At 39.4% G+C, this 22,238-nt stretch overlaps 1 protein-coding gene across 3 annotated transcripts in view; it reads left to right on the plus strand.

Annotated features, from left to right (window-relative positions):
• Positions 1–22,238, plus strand: part of TAFA1 (TAFA chemokine like family member 1) — a 622,185-nt gene that overhangs the window by 519,905 nt on the left and 80,042 nt on the right. For 2 of the 3 annotated variants that reach the window (XM_055414286.2, XM_088831648.1), the window contains exon 4: positions 2,515–2,532. The exons of the other annotated variant lie outside the window; for it this stretch is intronic. In XM_055414286.2, coding sequence (XP_055270261.1) covers positions 2,515–2,532 — 18 coding nt within the window. Of the gene's footprint in view, positions 1–2,514; positions 2,533–22,238 lie in introns of those variants that run through there. 3 annotated transcript variants of the gene reach the window in all.

Raw genomic sequence — 22,238 nt, forward strand, 5'->3', positions numbered from 1 at the left:
ATGCCTTCTGAGAAGAAGCTTGGTGCAGCTGTGTGAAGCTTCTTGGCTAAACTTTAACACTGTTCCTGCTTGATCATAGCTTCTGTTGTTTTATTAAATTGCTTTCTTAGGAATTTGGAGCAAGACTAAACTACCTAAATATTGACTAGAGATTTTCTTCCTATGGTTTTAGATATCCATTAGTTTATCCCTTTTCTTTAAACTGATATATGAAAATTGTAAGTTGGCTAAATTTTAACCCTGTTCCCACTTGATCATGGCTTCAGTTTTTTTGTTACATAGCTTTGTAGGTAGTTTGTAGCAAGACTAACCTGCCTAAATATCGACTAGAGATTTTTTCCTATGGTTGTGGATACCTATTGGTTTATCTTTTTTGTTTAAACTGATGGAGGAAAAGCATAAGTGTGAAAGGTGAAGAGGCTATAGTCCATCTATCTAGGAATGAATCTACTATCTTTTGTATTCAGGAATAATGACTTAATTCAGAAAGCTAGACTTCCCCTTTGATGAAATAAGTTGTCCGACAATGCTGTAATAATTTATGTGTAGAAAGTGGAACAGTGATTGGGGACAGGAAGAGGAAGGGAATAAAATGAGGACAAATCCAAAATCACTCGGGAAGGAAAATTAGTAGATTAAAATACCAGAATGTAATCTGATTTTATATCTGGGGAAGTATCAAGCAACTTTTTGGATTCCCTTCATCCCAGTATGTTAATGTCTTTCACATTAGTGAGGAGATCAACAGTTAGTGTACACTGTAAAGTCTCATTCCCTAAAAGAGTAATTACAGACCTCAGATTGCAATCTAACCCCTCAGATTACACACCTAACCACAATAGCCATCTTTTCAGGTGTGGTATGCTCTGTGACTCGCCCAACGCAATTCACCAGAGTCATTTGCCCACAGCCTCCTGGCCTTATCCTCCTAATGGCTTTGCATATCTCCACCCATTCTAATCACCCCAATGTTTTTTTTATATATTACTAAGGAGTAAAATACCAGCTTTGACATATTCCAGCTTCTTCACTCAAAATTCCACCAGGCATGAAAGGTTCTGAGAGTCTTTACAGTCTTGATCTCAAGTCCATTCGTTTTGCAAGAAATGCCTTTGAGAGAGAGATGATGTGGAAAGAGGGGAGGCTGGAGTGGGAGTGTTATTTAGAGACTTCAGGACAGAAGAGTAAACTATCTTCTTCAAGAATAAACTGTGCTATCAAAACTACCACAAATGATCCAAGTGTGCTCATTCATTTATTTAACTAATAAATAGTATTAAACCTCTATTATCTGAAGTTAAAGTCTTGGGAATGTGATGACGGTCATGACATGGCTCCTGGTCTTCCCTGGAGGATAGGGCCTAAGGTCGGGTGGGATGCGGGGAGAGGGAGGGTAATTACAATTTTTTTTTTAAAAGGCAATTCCAGATCAGTTTCAGAAACATCTCTTTCTCCTTCCTTTTGGTGGAAAAGAAGACAGTGAAAACAAATGTCATAAACACCACTGGACTATAGGAAACTAAATTTTGAAAGGATCTGTTATTTATATGGAAAGAGTAAAAAAATGAATGTGTGAAGTTTTTTTATGCATTCTGCCCCTGGCCCAACCAACTTTTGAATGCAGGCATGTATTACCATTCCTATCTAACCCTGAAAGCTTTGAATGGACTTCACTCCTGGACTCAGAATACTCAGTTTCTAAAACTATAAAGAATTAAGAGATAATGAAGAAAACTATTTTAAGTCCTAGAACTCTAAAATAGAAACTTCAACTTTATTAGAACCATCATCATGCTCTAAACCAGTGATTCTTCATGCATGCATCCTTCTGAATATGAGTCTTTGGGACCATTATTTGAATGGATTGAATGACATCAGTAGTTATAGAAGTATGCCATTGATTGCCCTTGAAAACTATATCATTGTTTGAGTGGAACAGTTTCTCGCCTTGCAAAGGTCTCTTAAATTCCTCAAGAAGTGTGATCCAACCTTGGCAATGACTTCACCTTATGCCGCCCCTCTGCATCTTACAAGCAACCAACATGACAAGGCTAATGAATTTCCTTCTCATGAAATTCTCATCAGACAGACATAGGAATAACTACATAATTTACAGAAAGAGTCCAGTGCAAAATGAAAACACAAAACCCCTTTTAAAAAATTACTAAGAATTTCAGGATGGCAGTTGCAAGGTCCTTTTCGGCACAGGGCTCCCCACAGTTACGTAGGTTGCATGCCCACGACCACAGTCTTGCTTAACCATTGCTCCAAGAGTCTGTGTCCTCACTTGTGGCAAAAATTAATGAATTGATAAAACTATGTTGGCCTGTGCACGTGCTTTGGTCACTGTTTGAAAACTACTGCTCTAGACTTGAACATTTTTTATTTCAGTGCTCTTGAAAGAAGCAACATCCTAAAAATTCATGGTGTCCTTAATTTTCCTCCTAATCATCTTTCTTTGTGCTTTCTTTTCCTTCTTTTCTTCCTGAAATTTCTTTCTCTCTTTGCTTTCAGATTCACCCAAGAACCTAACGGAAGCATTTGTTATAGTAATAAAGGAAAACCAACTCTGCGGAAAATACATTTTAAAAAGTTAAAACATCTTATACATTAGAAGCCAAATGGATTTCTTATTTGCACTTTGACTGATTACCAGATAAGCACAGTGCTTTTACTGTGTATCACAGAGTATCCTAGAGTGAGAAGACCCGAAGTTTTGGCGGTACCATGGAAAGTGGGTTAAGAAAAAAAAATGGGTTTTCTCAATGCAAATTTTTTGGGATTATGAAGAACGATCAACTGTCTTCTCATTTGGATCTATAGTTCCTTTGTACCACTTGAAATACATGTATATACATAATATTTTGAAATATTATATATTCTCTTCAAGAAATGAACTGTACCACAGTTTGAGACGGCTGGTGTACCTCTTTGAGTTTTGGATGTTTTGTTTTGTTTTCTTGTCATTTCTTTTGCTATCGGCAAGGAAAACACGTGCCCTTTTGAGAGGTGGGCATGGCACTGACACTGGAAGGCCAGCTACAGGTGGACTCCTGGAATCTGAGGCATCAAAACAACTCCAAGTCAAGAGCTTCCTTCTGTTTCTACCAGATGGCCCGAGGAAGCACATCCTCCTGATTTATTGTTTTCTATCCTGTGCAATATTAGCATGCAAGCTTGGCTTACATAACCATACTTTATATTCAATTGATATATAATAACCGTTCTAACCTCTTCCAGGAAAATATTTTTAGAACTACTAGCTTTTCCACAGATAAGAAAAATGAGGATTCTTGAGGGAGCCACTCCACCATGCTGTTAAGACTCTGGCAGAGTGATGGTCAAATATGGATCCCTGTATTAAGTTCTGTAAATACAGTGTCTTAAGGCTTTGTATAGCTATCCTAAACTGCAGAAATGTCCTCTGATTAAATCCAAAGTCTGACATCATTAATGACATAGTGCTGTAGCAACAAGTCTTATCATGGCACCTCTTTCTACATTTGATTTGATTTTTCCAAGAGTATTCAGAGATCTCTTCTGGTGAGATGGAAAGACTGTTAAAGCAGTTAGGTTTCAGAATGATCTGTGTGACCAAATGTTGGACAGCCCTATTAAAGTGGTAAATAACTTCTTTCTAAATCATTGTGTGCTCTTCATTTGCCATTTGTTTTTCCCCAATCAGCGTTAGCCAAATCCAGAGAACATTCATGCAGTGACACATAGTCCACAAGAATTATTTGCACATGGTCATTGCTGCCATCATAACCAATATTTCCAACTCGAATAATGTGAAAACTAAAAATTCATTACTAGAAGTTCAGTGTTCTCAGCCAGCAAGATGAAATGTCAAATGCTATTATTGGGCTTCCATAGTGATCACCTGGATGATACATATAGGGCTCAGCCCCCCAAAGATCAATTTGTGTCCATCTTCTTTTTTTAGAGTTACTTAGCTGACACTTTTAAGAAAGACTATCTACTTAAATTCTTGTTTAAGTAGATATTATGTTAGCACTCCGGTAGAGCATAATATTACTGTACATTCCTGTTACTTATCATATCATACTGCAAGTGTGTTTTTTTCCTCCAAAGTCTTTTCTCCAGAATATGTGTTATTAGGGCCTGTTACTAGATCAGTGGCACAGTGGGTTTCCCAGAGTGAATTTTTCAGTTAACCTTTGGGTAAAATCCAGAGGCTCCTTCATCTCTTCTAATATACCTTGAAATCTGATTGAATATATAAATACTCTAGGTGGATTTGTTCTGCATCTTGAATGCCTATAGAAGCATCCAAAAATGGAAATGGAAACCTTATTGCAAAATCTGAGCTTCGTAAACACTTCAACAAATATTTTCTAGAAGGTAGCATAAAATTCATACCAACAATTCAGAATTGCTTGAATTTTGTGGTCCATATCCATGTACCATGTAATATGTTACAAATTGATTTCATCTATAAATTTCAGAGGTGAAAACTGAAGTCATAAATCCAAGGATTTATCTAGAACAGTACATCCCAAAATATGGAGCAAGAGACTTCTATAATCAAATATATTAGGGAAATTATTTTCAACAAAATAAAGTAGAAGTATTTAAAGGGATTCTCAGAGGCTTTAATACATCAAAAGATACTGTGTGTCCTCAAGACTAAAACAGGGGGAGTAAAGTAAAAGGCTTCCAGAATCCAAGCATGTTGAGTGGTCCTTGACTAACGGAGCATTTGTTTGCTGACTAATAGAAGCTGCAAGAAATTATTTCTGTGTGAGGAAAGATTTACTGCGTCGTCATGTCTTCAGTTTTTCTAGAGAACCAGAAGTCTGGATTTTTACATACAATCTTCTAACATTCTTAAATAAGATGAACCAGAATGAGGCTATTTCCATTAAAAAACTCTGCAAGCCTTATTACTGCCCAAAATATCTGACCATGTGGCCTTTTCTATAAGATTAGTATTTTCTGGAATACCCTTTGAAAAGTGTTTGTCCTGAATAAAAAAATCCAATGAGAAGCAAATTTTTTCTTTTTATGGCCTCACACATGTAGACCATCCTCATGATTCTCAATGTGTGGGGCTCACAGCTTTTTCTGTTCTGTAACTAGAGCCTGTAAGTCAATGAAAGATCCAGTCTAGAGGTCCATGTCTGGTTAGTTCATCTCCTATTGTTCGCTTAATGCAGTAAATTCCCTGGGAAAGAGTTGGAAGAAAAGAGAAGGGGGGAAAAAAGAAAAGACCACATCAGAATCAAGCAATCATCCAAGAAAACAGTGAAAACATTTGTAAATGTCATCAAATTCAGTTTCCATTTATCCAAGTCCCTTACCAAAATGTGTGAACCATCAACTTGTGTTTAAATTTAACTTGCAGCAGTTTGGGGAATTTTCAGTAACTACCGTCTGCCTATTGAATCTGAATGTATATGGTTTTAAAAAGTATATCACGTATTTCAGGTTAATAAAGAGCTCAGTGTGGTGTGACTAATACTGATATTGAGCTTTCGAGTCAATGATGAATAATATTATAACATAATTAGAGCAAATGCCAAGGGTTTCATCCAAATCCTTTCTCATGGTAAAAGGGAAATATGACTCTTTTCATAAGACAAAGATTTTCAAGGAAGGTAAAGCTTATTTGCTGACTCTTTTTGTGTATAATTGTATTTACCCATAAACGGACTTAGCAAGGACACTACTTCTTTTCCCATTATAGAACAATGAAGAATGTTTTCACCAACACACAATTCATATCTTTTTCTGATCAAATCCAATGTAACTTTCACCAAGCAATATAGTGATTTTATAGTGCAGTATATTATGCTACCTTGCATTGTCACTGATAAAATAAGTTATGAAGGGCATAAAAACTGTTTATATGAGACAATTCACACATTCCTCACCTGCATGGGATATGCACTCCTCCTTGGAAGGTCAAATATCGCATCATGAATGAGTTTCTGTTTTAATTAAGCTTGACAGTGCCATTTCAAAATCTATTTGGTTTTGCTTGACAAAGTATATCATGTCTCTTTTCACTATCTGTCTACCTTCCAAATAAAAGATTTAGTGTCTAGCAAATTCTAGGGCTCAAGTCACTTCCACATAGTTTATAAATATAAGAAAGCAATGTAAAAGACATTCCAAGGAATATAGAGACTCAGAGCTCATGCAGTAGTGATAGAATATGATTTTGTAGTGCCCCTGGACATTATTAGCCTTTGCCCTGCTTCATTCCGTGCTCCAAGGCCAAATTTGCCAGTTACTCCAGGTGTTTCTTGACTTCCTACTTTTGCATTCCAGTCCCCTATAATGAAAAAGACATCTTTTTTGGGTGTTCGTTCTAAAAGGTCTTGTAGGTCTTCATAGAACCGTTCAACTTCGGCTTCTTCAGCATTACTGGTAGGGGCATAGGTCTGGATTACTGTAATATTAAATGGTTTGCCTTGGAAACCAACAGAAATCATTCTGTCGTTTTTAAGATTGCATCCAAGTACTGCATTTTGGACTCTTTTGTTGACCATGATGGCTACTCCATTTCTTCTAAGGGATTCCTGCCCACAGTAGTAGATATAATGGTCATCTGAGTTAAATTCACCCATTCCAGTCCATTTCAATTCACTGATTCCTAGAATGTCTATGCTCACTCTTGCCATCTCCTGTTTGACAACTTCCAATTTGCCTTGATTCATGGACCTAACATTCCAGGTTCCTATGTAATACTGCTCTTTACAGCACCGGACCTTGCTTCTATCATTGGTCACATCCAAAACTGGTTCCAAATAGGAAAAGGAGTGCGTCAAGGCTGTATATTGTCACCTTGCTTATTTAACTTATATGCAGAGTACATCATGAGGAACCGCTGGGCTGGAAGAAGCACAAGCTGGAATCAAGATTGCTGGGAGAAATATCAATAATCTCAGATATGTAGATGACACTACCCTTATGGCAGAAAGTGAAGAGGAACTCAAAAGCCTCTTGTTGAAAGTGAAAGAGGAGAGTGAAAAGATTGGCTTGAAGCTCAACATTCAGAAAACAAAGATCATGGCATCTGGTCCCATCACTTCATGGGAAATAGATGGAAAAACAGTGGAAACAGTGTCAGACTTTATTTTTTTGGGCTCCAAAATCACTGCAGATGCTGATTGCAGCCATGAAATTAAAAGACGCTTACTCCTTGGAAGGAAAGTTATGACCAACCTTGATAATATATTGAAAAGCAGAGACATTACTTTGCCAACAAAGGTCTGTCTAGTCAAGGCTGTGGTTTTTCCCGTGGTCATGTATGGATGTGAGAGTTGGACTGTAAACAAAGCTGATCGCCGAAGAATTGATGCTTTTGAACTGTGGTGTTGGAGAAGACTCTTGAGAGTCCCTTGTACTGCCAGGAGATCCAACCAGTCCATTCTACAGGAGATCAATCCTGGGTGTTCACTGGAAGGACTGATGCTAAAGCTGAAGCTGCAATACTTTGGCCACCTCATGCGACAAGTTGACTCACTGGAAAAGACTCTGATGCTGGGAAAGGTTGGGGATGGGAGGAGAAGGGGATGACTGAGAGTGAGATGGCTGGATGGAATCACCGACTCTGTGGACATGAGTTTGAGTGAACTCCGGGATTTGGTGATGGACAGGGAGGCCTGGTGTGCTGTGATTCATGGGGTCGCGGAGAGTCGGACATGACTGAGCGACTGAACTGAACTGGACATTATACAACAGTGATAAAATAAAATCATATTCACACTTCAAAATAAATTTAAAAGGAAGCTACTAATTACACCAACACACACAAATCTCCTGCTAATAAATATTTTAAGATTTTAGGTTGAATAGTTCAGGATATTTTTTCCTTATAAAAGATCTCAGGAGCATCCCAGGGGACGTTACATTATTCTGACATCTTTGGTCCACAGTGGCTCTCATTTATTTATTTTATTACCTTAGGTAGTTTGTTTCATTTTCAAAAACAAAATGTTCAGCTCTCATATATTGATTTTGATAGCTAGCTACATTACTTTTAAAAAATAATAATAACCAATTACCAAACATAAAAGCCAGGACCCCAAACATAACTGACTATATTTATAGTCCAGCTCTACTTCCCACCTCCTTCAGTTCAGTTCAGTTCAGTTGCTCAGTCATGACTGACTCTTTGTGACCCCATGAATCACAGCACACCAGGCCTCCGTGTCCATCACCCACTCCCAGAGTTCACTCAAACTCATGTCCATCGAGTCGGTGATGCCATCCAGCCATCTCATTCTCTGTCGTCCCCGTCTCCTCCCGCCTCCAATCCCTCCCAGCATCAGACTCTTTTCCAGGGAGTCAACTCGTCACATGAGATGGCCAAAGTATTGGAGTTTCAGCTTTGGCATCAGTCCTTCCAATGAACACCCAGGATTGATTTCCTTTACAATGGATTGGCTGGATCTCCTTGCAGTCCAAGGGACTCTCAAGAGTCTTCTCCAGCACCACAGTCCAAAAGCATCAATTCTTCGGCGATCAGCTTTCTTCACAGTTCAACTCCCACATCCATACATGACTATGGGAAAAACCATAGCCCTGACTAGACACACCTTGTTTGGCAAAGTAATGTCTCTGCTTTTTAATGTGCTATCTAGGTTGATCATAACTTTCCTTCCAAGGAGTAAGCGTTGTGTAATTTCATGGCTGCAATCAGCATCTGCAGTGATTTTGGAGCCCAAAAAAATAAAGTCTGGCACTGTTTCCACTGTTTCCCCATCTACTTCCCATGAAGTGATGGGACCAAATGCCATGATCTTTGTTTTCTGAATGTTGAGCTTCATGCCAACCTTTTCACTCTCCTCTTTCACTTTCCTCAAGAGGCTTTTGAGTTCCTCTTCACTTTCTGCTATAAGGGTAGTGTCATCTGCATATCTGAGTTATTGATATTTCTCCTGGCAATCTTGATTCCAGCTTGTGCTTCTTCCAGCCCAGTGTTCCTCATGATGTACTCTGCATATAAGTTAAATAAGCAGGGTGACAATATACAACCTTGACGTACTCCTTTTCCTATTTGGAACCAGTCTGTTGTTCCATGCCCAGTTCTAACTGTAGCTTCCTGACCTACATAGGTTTCTCAAGAGGCAGGTCAGGTGGTCTGGTATTCCCATCTCTTTCAGAATTCTCCACAGTTTATTGTGATCCACACAGTCAAAGGCTTTGGCATAGTCAATGAAGCAGAAATAGATGTTTTTCTGGAACTCTCTTGCTTATAAGCATCTGAATGCAGAATTCCAAAGAATAGCAAGGAGGGATAAGAAAGACTTCCTCAGCGATCAATGCAAAGAAATAGAGGAAAACAACAGAATAGGAAAAACAAAAGATCTCTTCAAGAAAATTAGAGATACCAAGGGAACATTTCATGCAAAGATGGGCTCGATAAAGGACAGAAATGGTGTGGACCTAACAGATGCAGAAGATATTAAGAAGAGGTGGCAAGAATACACAGAAGAACTGTACAAAAAAGATCTTCACAACCAAGATAATCACAATGGCATGATCACTCACCTAGAGCCAGACATCTTGGAATGTGAAGTCAAGTGGGCCTTAGAAAGCATCACTACGAACAAAGCTAGTAGAGGTGATGGAATTCCTATTGAGCTATTTCAAATCCTGAAAGATGATGCTGTGAAAGGGCTGCACTCAATATGCCAGCAAATTTGGAAAACTCAGCAGTGGCCACAGGACTGGAAAATGTCAGTCTTCATTCCAATCCCAAAAAAGGCAATGCCAAAGAATGCTCAAACTACCGCACAATTGCACTCACCTCACACGCTAGCAAAGTCATGCTCAAAATTCTCCAAGCCAGGCTTCAGCAATATGTGAACCGTGAACTCCCAGATGGTCAAGCAGGTTTTAGAAAAGGCAGAGGAACCAGCGATCAAATTGTCAACATCCCACCTCCTTAGAGAGGCTCTAACCCTAGATTAGATTCCACTCATGCCATGAGGAAAAACCTGAGGCCAGACTTTCCTTATGACAATGGTTCTCTACAACATGGATATGTTGCCATTGTTTATAGAGGGGTTAGAAGTGGCTTATTAATATGATCTATAAATACATTTTAAATTAATTATTATTGCAATATAGTTTATTAATAACATTGTTAGTTTCTTCTGTACAGCAAAGAGTATCATCTGCTGCACACATACACACATTCATATATCCACTCTTTTTTAGATTCTTTTCCCATATAGGTCATTACAGAGTTTTGGAATAGAGTTCTCTGTGTTATACAGTAGATCCTTATGGCTTATCTATTTTGTATATAGTAGTATGAATATATCAGTTCCAATCTACTGATTTACCCCTACCCCTCCTTTCTCACTTGGTAACCATAAGTTTGTTTTCTACATCTGTGAGTCAATTACAGTTTAGAAATAATAAAATTATAATTATTTCACGAGTAGTTCCCAACCATGGCCTACAAGATATATATGCCAACAGGAGCTAGCCAAGTAACACTAGTTAGCTAACCAAGGTTACGTGTCACTGCCAAAGCACACATGATTAGGGTAGCAATGTTGTACCTGGCAGGTTCCAGCAGGCAGCATTTGGTCCCAGTCTATTCCTCCCGCTTAGCACTGGTGAGCTAATATGGCCCAGTTCTTCTGTTTTGGGGGTGTTTTATAAGAAAATCCAGAAATTCCAAGGTTTATATGAAATCTCCAAATGGTGCATATTTATAACTTACTGAACTTTTATTAAAAGATATGACTAAGATTCTATTCTGTGTATGAAACATTGGTTTGCAAATCTGGCCTACAATGGCATTCTTCTCAGGATCTGCATCCTTGTGTACTTCCTCTGGTAGTAGAAAAAAATGCAGTGGAGTTACAGCTTGTCTGCAGTCCATTGCATGTAACCTGAAACCTCTCCTGCTTTTGCCACTGGGAACCCTATGCTCACAGCAATAGATATCAGTTATACTCGAATAGGGGTATGCCAGGGATCAAAAAGAGGTCAGTCCCTGTACTAGAATAGAGTAAATGGATTACACCTCCATAGATTCCACTGTTGGGGTCACCAAACCACTGTGGGAGCCAATTTTAGGGGCTGGAAGGAAGCAGTGTCAGGTCAGAATCTCCCACAAGCAGCTTCTAAAACACCTGAGAAGCGTGAACATTTAGTTTAAGAAAAAAATGCTAGGTACCACCTGCCCAATGGAAACTGCCTCCTCCCTCTGCTTTCTCATCCTGCACCCTCCCTCCCACACTCACGTGGGTGAGTTCTTAAGTTCTTTGTCCCGTGATCTGGATCCTCCTCAAGAAGGCCAGATGGAAAAGCTCTCAAGGCCTCTTACCTCATCACCCTTTTCATTCAGCTCACCACTGTCATATTCCCTCTTCTCCCGTTTACATTCCAGACTTTAAAAGCACTGTATGTATTTTTAAAAAGTTCTAGAATTGGAAGCTGAAAGGGGCCCCCGAAGATTTGGGTCCTTGCCCTCCACTTATCACCTAGAAAACTTGTAACCTCTTCCTCTTGAGTTTTCCTGTCTGTAAAATGCAGATCATTGTACAAAGTTTAAAGGTTATGGGAAGACTAGGAAACTAGAGAAAATAGAAATGTATTATACATGGAAAGCCATAGGTAAACTCTTGTTGTTCTCAGATTAATAGACAGATCTCTGTTCAACTTTGTAGAATTCCCCATCTGCCATTACTATTGTTAGTGTTTTTAAACCACTGGAAAATGCCAATACTATCTACACTTGATCACTGCCATTAAGACTTGAGTTGGCCAGAGTTAATGGCCAGAGTTGTCTGGTTTGTAGGACAGTGTCCAACAACAATGCACAATGTCATCACCAGCCTACTCCCCGACCCCCCTCCATCTTACCCTTTTGTCATTCGGGCAAAATATTCATACAAATTCACACATAACCCTCATTTGTGCACGGGTCTGACCTTTCATGATGTCTAGTAGAACTTTCTGTAGTGTGAAAATGTTCTGTGTCTGAGTTGTCCAATACAGTAGCCACCTGCTCCGCGTGGCTATTGAGCACTTTGAATCTGTCAACTGTGACACAAGAAGAGGTTTTTACATTTATTTAATTTTATTAACTTACTAGACAACCACATGTGGCTATGCGGCGACCTTACTGGACAGCATAGTTCTGTTTCACCTTTGAGAAGTCCTAACACGGAGCCCCAGTTGCCCAAAGCGGTGGCGTGCCCACAACCAAACATTTTACTGACTTCCTTTCACGTCCTGTGTCATTTCCTCACTTCATTTTCAGTGCTGCCCGAATTTACCTCTCAAATACATTCCTTGCCTTGAAATCTTTGTCTCAAGGTCTTCCTATGGAGAGACCCACCAAAGGCAATATTTTAAGATGACCACTCTATTTCCAAAATGGAGAAAAATGGGAAGGGCACCAACTAGAGCTGAGGGGATCAGTAAGGAGGTTTTTGTAGCATTTAGTATATACTGGGCGGGGAGTATATACGTGGAGCATTACCTTGTTAGAGCCTGAGGACAGAGCAGTGAATCATGCTTTTGCCTTCATGGAGGAGCTGATAGCTTAGATGCGAGTCTCAGCTACATCAGTCAATTGCCATTTTATAGACTCAGTTATCCAAGGCCATCGTGATAAAACAAGAGTAAGGTTATGCTGTATCTCTTAGAGGTAACTCAGACAGAGAAAACTTTAGTCCCTTCTGATTCACCTTGTTCCCAGCTAGCTAGCCTCGTTGCCAATGAACAAGATTCAAATTGAATTATTAGTAAGGAAATGCCAAGTTTGTGTCCAATCCTAGTATTTTCTAAAAACCACGGGGTAAAACGTGGATGGCATCCTAGAAAATGCATTGGGTTAGATGAACCCTGATCTCTAGTTATAACCCAGGAAATGTCTTAGACTTCTTGCAGCGGTTCTCAGAAATTGCATTCTGTGCAGGCAGCCACACATTGTCATTGTAGGGGAAATGGTGAACTAGTTAAAGTACCAGTTTGAAATTTTAAAGGATATAGGCATAAGATTTTGCAAGGCAAATAAAGAGTGAAGACTATATATGACAGTGACAGAGACCTCTAAGAATATGATAGAGTTACATTGACTTATGACTGAAATTGACTTCCAGACATGGTAAGGTCAATGTAAAAACCTTTTTGTAGCTGTATTAAAAGGACACAACTACTTGGTGAAGCCAGTGATGTAGAGGTGATGGAGAATCCAGGACTTTCTCAAGCAACTGTGTTGTTTCTGGTTTTTCTATCTTGATAAAAGTTATCTGCTGGCTAAAATGTCTGGAAAGGATGTTATTAAGAGAAAAATAACTCAAGATAGGAGAAGAGATTTGGAAGAGAACATCTAGTTCACCTCAAAGATTCAAGCACCCAGGGAGCTGTGATGAAAGAAGGAAGGAAGCTCTAATTTATACATATTTTTGTAGTTTCTGTGGAGTAAATACTCCCACAGCTGATTCCAAGCTACCAATGACAAGCTGGGAAGAGATGCACTTGGTTGGCCCTCACAAACCTGTGAGAGCCAGCTTCAGCATACCACTGTGTAAGGGAAATGACATTCCTAGTTCAAAAAACAAGCAAACAAAAAAAAAACCCTGTCCAAAAATTACCATGCCAGTGCTGGGGAAATATGTACCTCTAGGAGGGGTACTAGATGTCTAGTATGGGTTAAGTACAGTTTAAATCGTTTGGGAAAGGAAGTAGATTCTGAAATCTACAGGTCAGAGATCCTGAGGTCAACCCAGGGCAATATGCTAAAGTAGATCATTTAAGAAATCTGGGGGGAATAATTAGGGAAACAGTGATTACCAGGAGCCAGCTTGGGTTCACTGAGAAAAAAAATCACACCAGACAACTTTTTCATTGACCTCACGGTTTTCTTTAATTAGTCTAAATTTTTTTAAATGATTCACATATTAGGTCTAGATACTAAAATGGTATGAGTCTAAGCTAAGGATTGGTGGACTGTGGCCCTTACACTAAGTCTGGAGTGCTGCTTGTTTTGGCAAATAAAGTTTTATTGTAATACAGCTACTAGTTTGCATAATGGCCATAGCTGCTTTTGCAGTATTATAGCAACTGAATGACTACAACAGAGATATTATGCTCAGAAACTCTCAAGTATTTACTATTTGGCTCTTTACATTTTACTGCTCCCTGTATTCTGGAGAAGGCTCAGTCCAGTTCAGTTGCTCAGTCGTGTCCAACTCTTTGTGACCCCATGAATCACAATACGCCAGGCCTCCCTGTCCATCACCAACTCCTGGAGTTCACTCAAACTCATGTCCATCAAGTTGGTGATGCCATCCAGCCATCTCATTCTCTGTTGTCCCCTTCTCCTCCTGCCCCCAATCCCTCCCAGCATCAGAGTCTTTTCCAGTGAGTCAACTTGTTGCATGAGATGGCCAAAGTATTGGAGTTTCAGCTTTAGCATCAGTTCTTCCAATGAATATCCAGGACTGATCTCCTTTAGAATGGGCTGGTTGGACCAGTCCAAGGGACTCTCAAGAGTCTTCTCCAGCACCACAGTTCAAAAGCATCAATTCTTCGGCGATCAGCTTTCTTCACAGTCCAACTCTCACATCCATACCAAATGAGAGTAAAAATTGTGTGAGCTGATAACCGTAATGAAGAATGGCATTCAAGTGTTTCTAATTTCCAGAATAATTGTATCCTAGAGGAAGATTTCTAGTAATAGAATCCTGAGTACTGTCCTAGCTGTGTCCTGTGCATTGTTTTATTATCAACTGTTTGAAAGACAGTACTGACATGCTATACAGACCAGTTTTGCAGATGATCCACAGTCAAACTGGTCATCGACTACCTGGCATGTTTAAATCAAATTCAAGCAAGTAGACAGAGGAAAGTACTTATGATAATCAGAAACAGTTGAAGGAGGCTGATGCTTAGATTCATGGAAAAAGAAAAGTGGGTCAAGAATGAGAAACTGCATTTAAATATTTAACGGTCTCATTTAGAAGAAGGGGTTACACTAGTTTCTAAAGAGTATGTGCAATTTGTAACTAAACATTTATCAGTTTAAGAGCAACTTACCTGATTGACTTTGTTTAGTAGGTAATGGCTTTGTTGCTATGAATGGTATTCAAGCATAGATGAGAACTGTTAGGGGTGCTTAATCTGAGCAAACTCAGGGAGATGGTGAAGGACAGGAAAGCCTGGCCTGCTGCAGTACGCGGTGTCACAAAGAGACATATATGACTTAGTGATTGAACAACAACATAGAAGGATTCATGCCTAAGGAATCTTGTACTTCTCGGAATTTGTGATTATCTGAGCCTAATTTCTTATTGGTAGAGTGATAATTGGTAGAGGAGAAGGGGACGACAGAGGAAGAGATGGTTGGATGACATCACCAACTCGACAAACATGAGTTTGAGCAAGCTCCGGGAGTTGGTGATGGACAGGGAAGTCCATGGGGTCGCAAGGAGTCAGACATGACTGAGCAACTGAACTGAACGAGTGAAAAGAGAATTCGAGATACTCTTTAAGGCAGATACTTCAGTTCAGTTCAGTCGCTCAGTTGTGTCTGACTCTCCGCGACCCTATGAATCACAGCACGCCAGGCCTCCCTGTCCATCACCAACTCCCGGAGTTCACTCAAACTCATGTCCACAGAGTCGGTGATGCCATCCAGCTATCTCATTCTCCATCGTCCCCTTCTCCTCCAGCCCCCAACCTTTCCCAGAATCAGAGTCTTTTCCAGTGAGTCAACTCGTCGCATGAGGTGGCCAAAGTATTGCAGTTTCAGATACTTACGACATAACAAATTCTTAGGTTCTAAAGAGCAGCTCTGACTGCTTACATCGAGATTGCTTTATTTAGACATACAGATGTCCCTTAACAGCCCCAGAAGCCTTGCTCACTGGCAAAGAAAAAGCTCTTCCTTCCCAACTTCTGTAGCATCTGTTTCTTCCAGCTCCAGCCACACCTGGAGAAAGCCAGCGTAATCGCTGATCAGTCAGTGAGAACCATAATGAGGTGATGATTTTGCCATTAATCAGCAGTCCTTGTTACAGAGACTGGCCAAAAGACTTCAAGTCTATTAAGTCAGGTAGAAACAACTGCAAAGATGAACCAGTTAGAAGTCTGAAAACAAGGAAGCAGACCCAAACCAAATCAGTGAAAAACAAAATGATCGAAGGCAGAAATTGGTTTAAAAATATAAAACTGAGCAAGTCATGGAACATTTCAGCCAGATATGTCTCTACTACCTTTTCAGTGGTTTATCCAATTATGGATATCATCTAATTATTTTTTTATTGTGATAAAAGTCACATAATATAAAACATACTATTTTAGCTACACAGTTCAGTGGCACTAAGTACGTACACGTTGTTGAACAGATCTCAGCATCATCCATCTCCTGAATGTTTCACTTTCCTAAACTGAAACTCTGTCCCATTAAATACTAACTCCCCATTCCCTCTCCTCACCTTCCATCCCCTGCCCCTGAAATCTACCAATGTACTTTCTGACCCTATGAATTTGTCTACTCTAGGTACCTAGTATAAGTGAAATCGAACAGTATTTGCCGGCATCAACTATATACTAGAGTGAATTTTTAAGGTTAACTTAATACATGTCCTACACATTATACCTTCTTTCCTCCCCTGTGCTATGCAGCAGGTTCTCATTAGTTACCTACCTTACCTACATTATACACAGTAGTGTAGCGATGTCAGTCCCAGTCTCCCGTTTTATCACCCCCTTATCCCTTGATGTCCATATATTTGTTCTCTAAGCTGTGTTTCTATTTCTGCTTTGCAAATAGATTCGTCTGTGCCATTTTTCTAGATTCCACATCAGTCCAGTTCAGGCGCTCAGTCATGTCTGACTCTTTGCAACCCCATGGACTACAGCACGCCAGGCCTCCATGTCCATCTCCAACTCCCGGAGTTTACTCAGACTCATGGCCATTGAGTCAGTGATGCCATCCAACCATCTCATCCTCTGTTGTCCCCTTCTTCTCCCGCCTTCAGCCTTTCCCAGCATCAGGGTCTTTTCTTTCTTTTTTTTTTGAATTTATTCATTTTAATTGGAGGCTAATTACTTTACGATATTGTAGTGGTTTTGCCATACATTGACAGTATTCTTATCTGGAAAATTACATGGACAGAGGAGCTCTGATGGTCACAAAGAGTCGGACACAACAGAGCATGCATGTAGGCACAGAAAGTGTAACTGAACACATAATTGGCTGCTCACCACTCAACAGCCAATAAACTGAGACGCAAGCTTCAGTAGAAAACAAACATGCTATGTTCAGAAAATCCAGCAACTCTGAAAATGCTGCCCAACCCTAGTGACGATTTTTAAAGGGAAAAAGGGGAAACAGTTGACTATTAAGCAGGAAGTCAGAGTCTTCATCATTTTTCCGTCGCATGCAGGCCTGTTGACTTACCCCAGTCTTACTTGGATGCTGTCTTGCTCACATGGTCCACCTGTAATTGAATGTTCTCTTGCCCACGTGGTCCACCTGTGCCCGCAGAGTCTACCTTCAGATTTACTAAGGGGAATCTAGGGGTAGAGAGTCAGTCATTCTTTAACTACTTAATTCTTCATTGTTATTCCTTTTAATCCAAGAAGGGAATCAACAAATCAGGTAAGGTGTTGTATTTATTTAGAAAAGCAGAAATCAGGAGCAGAGTTAAATGTTGCCTAATGAACTCATCTTTATCTTTAAGGTCTAAGCAAAAGAAGGATGAGCAAACATAAAAGGGGACCAAGGAGCTGCTTGCAAAAGTAGATTCATTTCCAGGGGATAGAAAGGGGAATGGGAAAGCGACTGCTAATTGGTTGTTTGAGACAGATGAAAATAGTCTGAAATTAGATATTAGTAATGGTTGCACAACTAAAAACCATTGACATGTAAACAGTTTTAAAGTGGTGAATTGTATGAAATGCTAATTATGCCTCAATTTTTTAAGGGAAAAAATAGATATTATTTTTTGTATCTGAGCTCAGTTCTGGGCTCAAAACATCATAAATGGATTTTCTTACGTACATTAATCTTCAGTGTGACATTACTAAGTCAACAGGGCAGTAATTCTCCCTTGAGCAGGAATATCTCATGCACTTCAGGGCATTTCTCCTCCTTGCCCACCACACAGTAATAGCAGCCTACAACCACTGTAACAGCCAAGAAATCACTACACAAATGCCCACATGGTCCTTGAGGATAAGATACTGCCCTTGTTGAGAGCTGCAGTCATAAGAATAATCAAACCATATAAATATTTTGCACCGTGACTTTCTTGATTTCCAAACTGACAGTCATTACTTAGGGCTTCCCAGGTGGCCCTAGTGGTAAAGAACCTGCCTGCAGAGGCAGGAGATGTAAAAGACCTAGGTTCGATCCCTGGGCTGGGAAGATCCCCTGGAGGAGGCTATGGCAACCCACTCCAGTATTCTTGCCTCAAGAACCCCATGGATAGAGGATCCTGGCGGGCTATAGTTCATAGGGTCACAAAGAGTCGGACATGATTGAAGTGACTGCACACACCCACCATCACTTAAAGACTACTTTAAGGACTACTGAAACTGTATTTGTTGGTGATTTCACCTGCATCTCCTTCCCATTACATGTGAATTGTAAAACAGCCATGCAGAATATACTCTTGCCCAGTGATCCATTAAATAATTTTCAGGATTCTGTTTGGTTTTTTTTTTCCCTAAATTAATACTATTAGGATGTGTGGTATTTCTCAGAATTTGCAACAGCCCTTACAGTTCAATGATGATATGTTTCTCAACTCATCATCAAGAAGGAACTCCGCAACTTTATAGTTCAATGGTGGTTTGAGGTAGAGGGTTTAAAAAAAAAAAAAAACTTCCCAGCTATTTAGGAAGTTTTTCTGTTGCTCAAAGATATTTTTTATTCTTACTTGATTTTGCATTTAAAACAGCAGTTAAGAGACCCTCCAGGCACAGACCGTGGTTTCAAATATGAATCTGAATAGCTGTTGGCAGAGCTGAAGCACCAGAGGCTGCTGGTGTCAAACGCACACACATACACACACACACAAACAGCAAAGAATTTTTTCAGGTTTTCGTTTCATGAATTGGCCCCTACCAAGTGCTGAAGGCTTAAAATCAGGATCTAAGTAATTCCCAAATCATGTTTTGGTACACACAAGGAGATCTCTTAACGGTTTCAAGGAGAGTCTAAAATTCTCAAAATACTTCATTTTTATTTGCAATCTTTTTCAAAATAAAATACACCCCAGAGTAGGTTAGAAGGGCTGGGTGATGCAACCCGGACTTTTTCAAAAGTAATATCCCAGACTGCTGGCCATGGACTGAAATCACTGTGAGAATGCTTTCTACAGTCTTCTTTGAACCATTGCCACTCATGGCATGGGATTTTAATGAAATACTTATTTGGCTTTAAACATTGACTCTAGTCCCAAAGAGAGGAGAAAAGAAGGTATTTTACTTAAAAAAAAACCAAAAAAACTATTCTCTTCCTAAATTCAGTAGTGGATTTTTCAAGTTCATAGTATATTTAGTGACATGTCTGATATTTTTCAGTGATTGTTCCATTTGGCCTCCTAACATAAGCACTGCAACTTCTACAACTGGAAATAAAAAACTCTTTTGGTCAAATATTACTATCTCATTGAATAAACTGGAATCTAGCTTTCAAATTGATCACTCAGCATTTCAAATTTGTTCAAGCTGATTTCTAAAAAGAATAAGAAATCAGCTTGAACAAAGAATAAAGATTTGGGTCAGATCAGAAACACTCTTAGAGAAACTCAAGATAGGCTCAAAGCCTACTGGGAAGATTCTTTTAATTTATAAGAAAATGGTGGTCATGATGTTGGTTTTATAACTTCTGAGATGTTTATCAGATCTCAGTGACATCTGAGAGGTATGTGTATGTGAGACATACGGATTTTACAGAGGGGGCTTTGGAGTCCTATAGGTTTTGGATTTGACAGCTGTAAACCTAAATTAAAAATTTGATTAAAAAGTGAATCTTTAGAGACCTTGCCCTGCCCTGTGAGCTCTTCAGACTGCCAACTCTAAGGTCAAAGCCCCTGAACATACTTGAGGATTTCTGGCTTCATTTTGTTCCATGCTGAGGCTCTTTTCCTTTTTTACTTTTTTTTTATTACAGAAAGTTTCAAGCATAAGCAAAAGAAGATCAAATAATATAATGAACCTGTTTACCCACCAGGCAGCGTTGACAAATACCAGTACACAGCCCCTCTTGTTTCGTCCACATCACCACCAACTGCCCCCACCCTAGATTATTTTGAAGCATATCATACCGTTTCACCTATAAATATGTCAGACTACATACAACAAGGAAATTTTTAAGACATAGTCACAATATGATTATCAAAACTAATCAACTGTGGTGCTGGAGAAGACTCTTGAGTGTCCCTTGGACTGCAAGGAGATCCAATCAGTTCATTATAAAGGAGATCAATCCTGGGTGTTCATTGGAAGGACTGATGCTAAAGCTGAAACTCCAATACTTTGGCCACCTCATGCAACGAGTTGACTCACTGGAAAAGACTCTGATGCTGGGAGGGATTGGGGGCGGGAGGAGATGGGGACGACAGAGAATGAGATGGCTGGATGGCATCACCGACTCGATGGACATGAGTTTGAGTGAACTCCGGGAGTTGGTGATGGACAGGGAGGCCTGGCGTGCTGTGACTCATGGGGTCACAAAGAGTCAGACATGACTGAGCGACTGAACTGAACTGAACTGAATCAACAATGAATGATGTCATTAATATCAAAGAACAAGTCAGCAATATTTGTGCTCTTCTGATTGTCTTACAATTTTTCAGTAAAGTGCTTGGGTCAAGATTCAAATAAGTTCCATCCATGACAATTGATTAAAGATGTGATTTGCTTTAAAATAATCAGAGTGAGGCAGTTGGTGTGAACCAACATGGTGGATTATAGCCTGTTATATTTTTCTCTTGATGAGAACCACCATCCATGAAGTTCATCAAAAAGCCCTAGGATGGAGGAAGATTGAGAATGTGTTGCAGAGTAAGCACTTTATAGAGAACAAATTGTATTTTCACAAACCCTTTTTAGTTGAGCAGAAGTAGGGAGAAGATGGAAATAAAAGAAGACCCTTTAAAGAAAAAAATTGTTTCAGGTCAGACTAGCTTTTCCTGGAAGAGAATTAAGCCCCGTGATAGGTATCTTAACACTGTCAAGCATTTTGCTCTAACCCAATAAACTGGATCTTTTTCCTGCTGACCAGAGACATAAAATAAGCATAATATCTTAACCGTGTTTCAAGCAGATGAGCTACAATCCTAGTGTTTGAAATGGTCTGATGCTCTTCAACCATTGCCTGTTTTCCTCCATCACAGTTCATGTTACACAGTATGGTTCGATGAGGTTGGGAGTAAATGGGAATTTGCTGTAAAGTCAAGCAATGATAATGTTCTCTTGGCAAAGTAACGTTTACATAATAAAATGAAATCAAATGTTTCTCTTAATGACTCGTTAAAAGAACAATTGGCTAAAAAAAAATAGACATGACAAATTAATAGGAGGGCAAAGGTATTTCAGGAAAGAAATAACAACAGATGCTAGTAACATCTCTCCACATTCATTCCCTATGATTGAAGCTATCTCTTTTTGAGTTGTGTGGTCTTTTTTGCTCAAAGCAGCATACATTTATTATGTCAACTCCCATGGGTTAGAAGTACAGGTACAACATGACTGAGCTCTGTGCTTAGAGCCTCATAAGGCCAAAATCAAGATATCAGCCAGTGATGACATTTTTGTTTGTTTAATTTCTATTAACGTATGGTTGATCTACAGTGCTGTGTTAGTTTCAGGCGCATAGCAAAGTGAATCAGTTAGTGATACATATACATGTATCCACTCTTTTTTAGATTCCTTTCCCATATAGGTCACTACAGAGTACTGAGTAGAGTTCCCTGTGCTATACAGTGTGTCCTTATTAGTTATCTATTTTACAAATAGCAGTTTGTGTATGTCAATCCCTATCTTCCAATTTATCCCTCCCCTCACCTCATGCTCTGCTAACCATAAGTTTTTCACATCTGTAACTCATATTTCTGTTTTGTAGATATATTTAACTGTACTTTGTTTTAGATTTCACATCTAAGTGATATATGATATTTGACTATTTCTGTCTGACTGCAGTTAGTATGACAATATCTAGATCCATCCATCTTGCTGCAAATGGCACTATTTCGTTCTTTTTTATGGTTGAATTATAT

This window comes from Moschus berezovskii, chromosome 24 (assembly GCF_049115385.1).
Source record: "Moschus berezovskii isolate FMDL1 chromosome 24, NW_MosBer_1.0, whole genome shotgun sequence".
Taxonomy (NCBI): Eukaryota; Metazoa; Chordata; class Mammalia; order Artiodactyla; family Moschidae; genus Moschus; species Moschus berezovskii.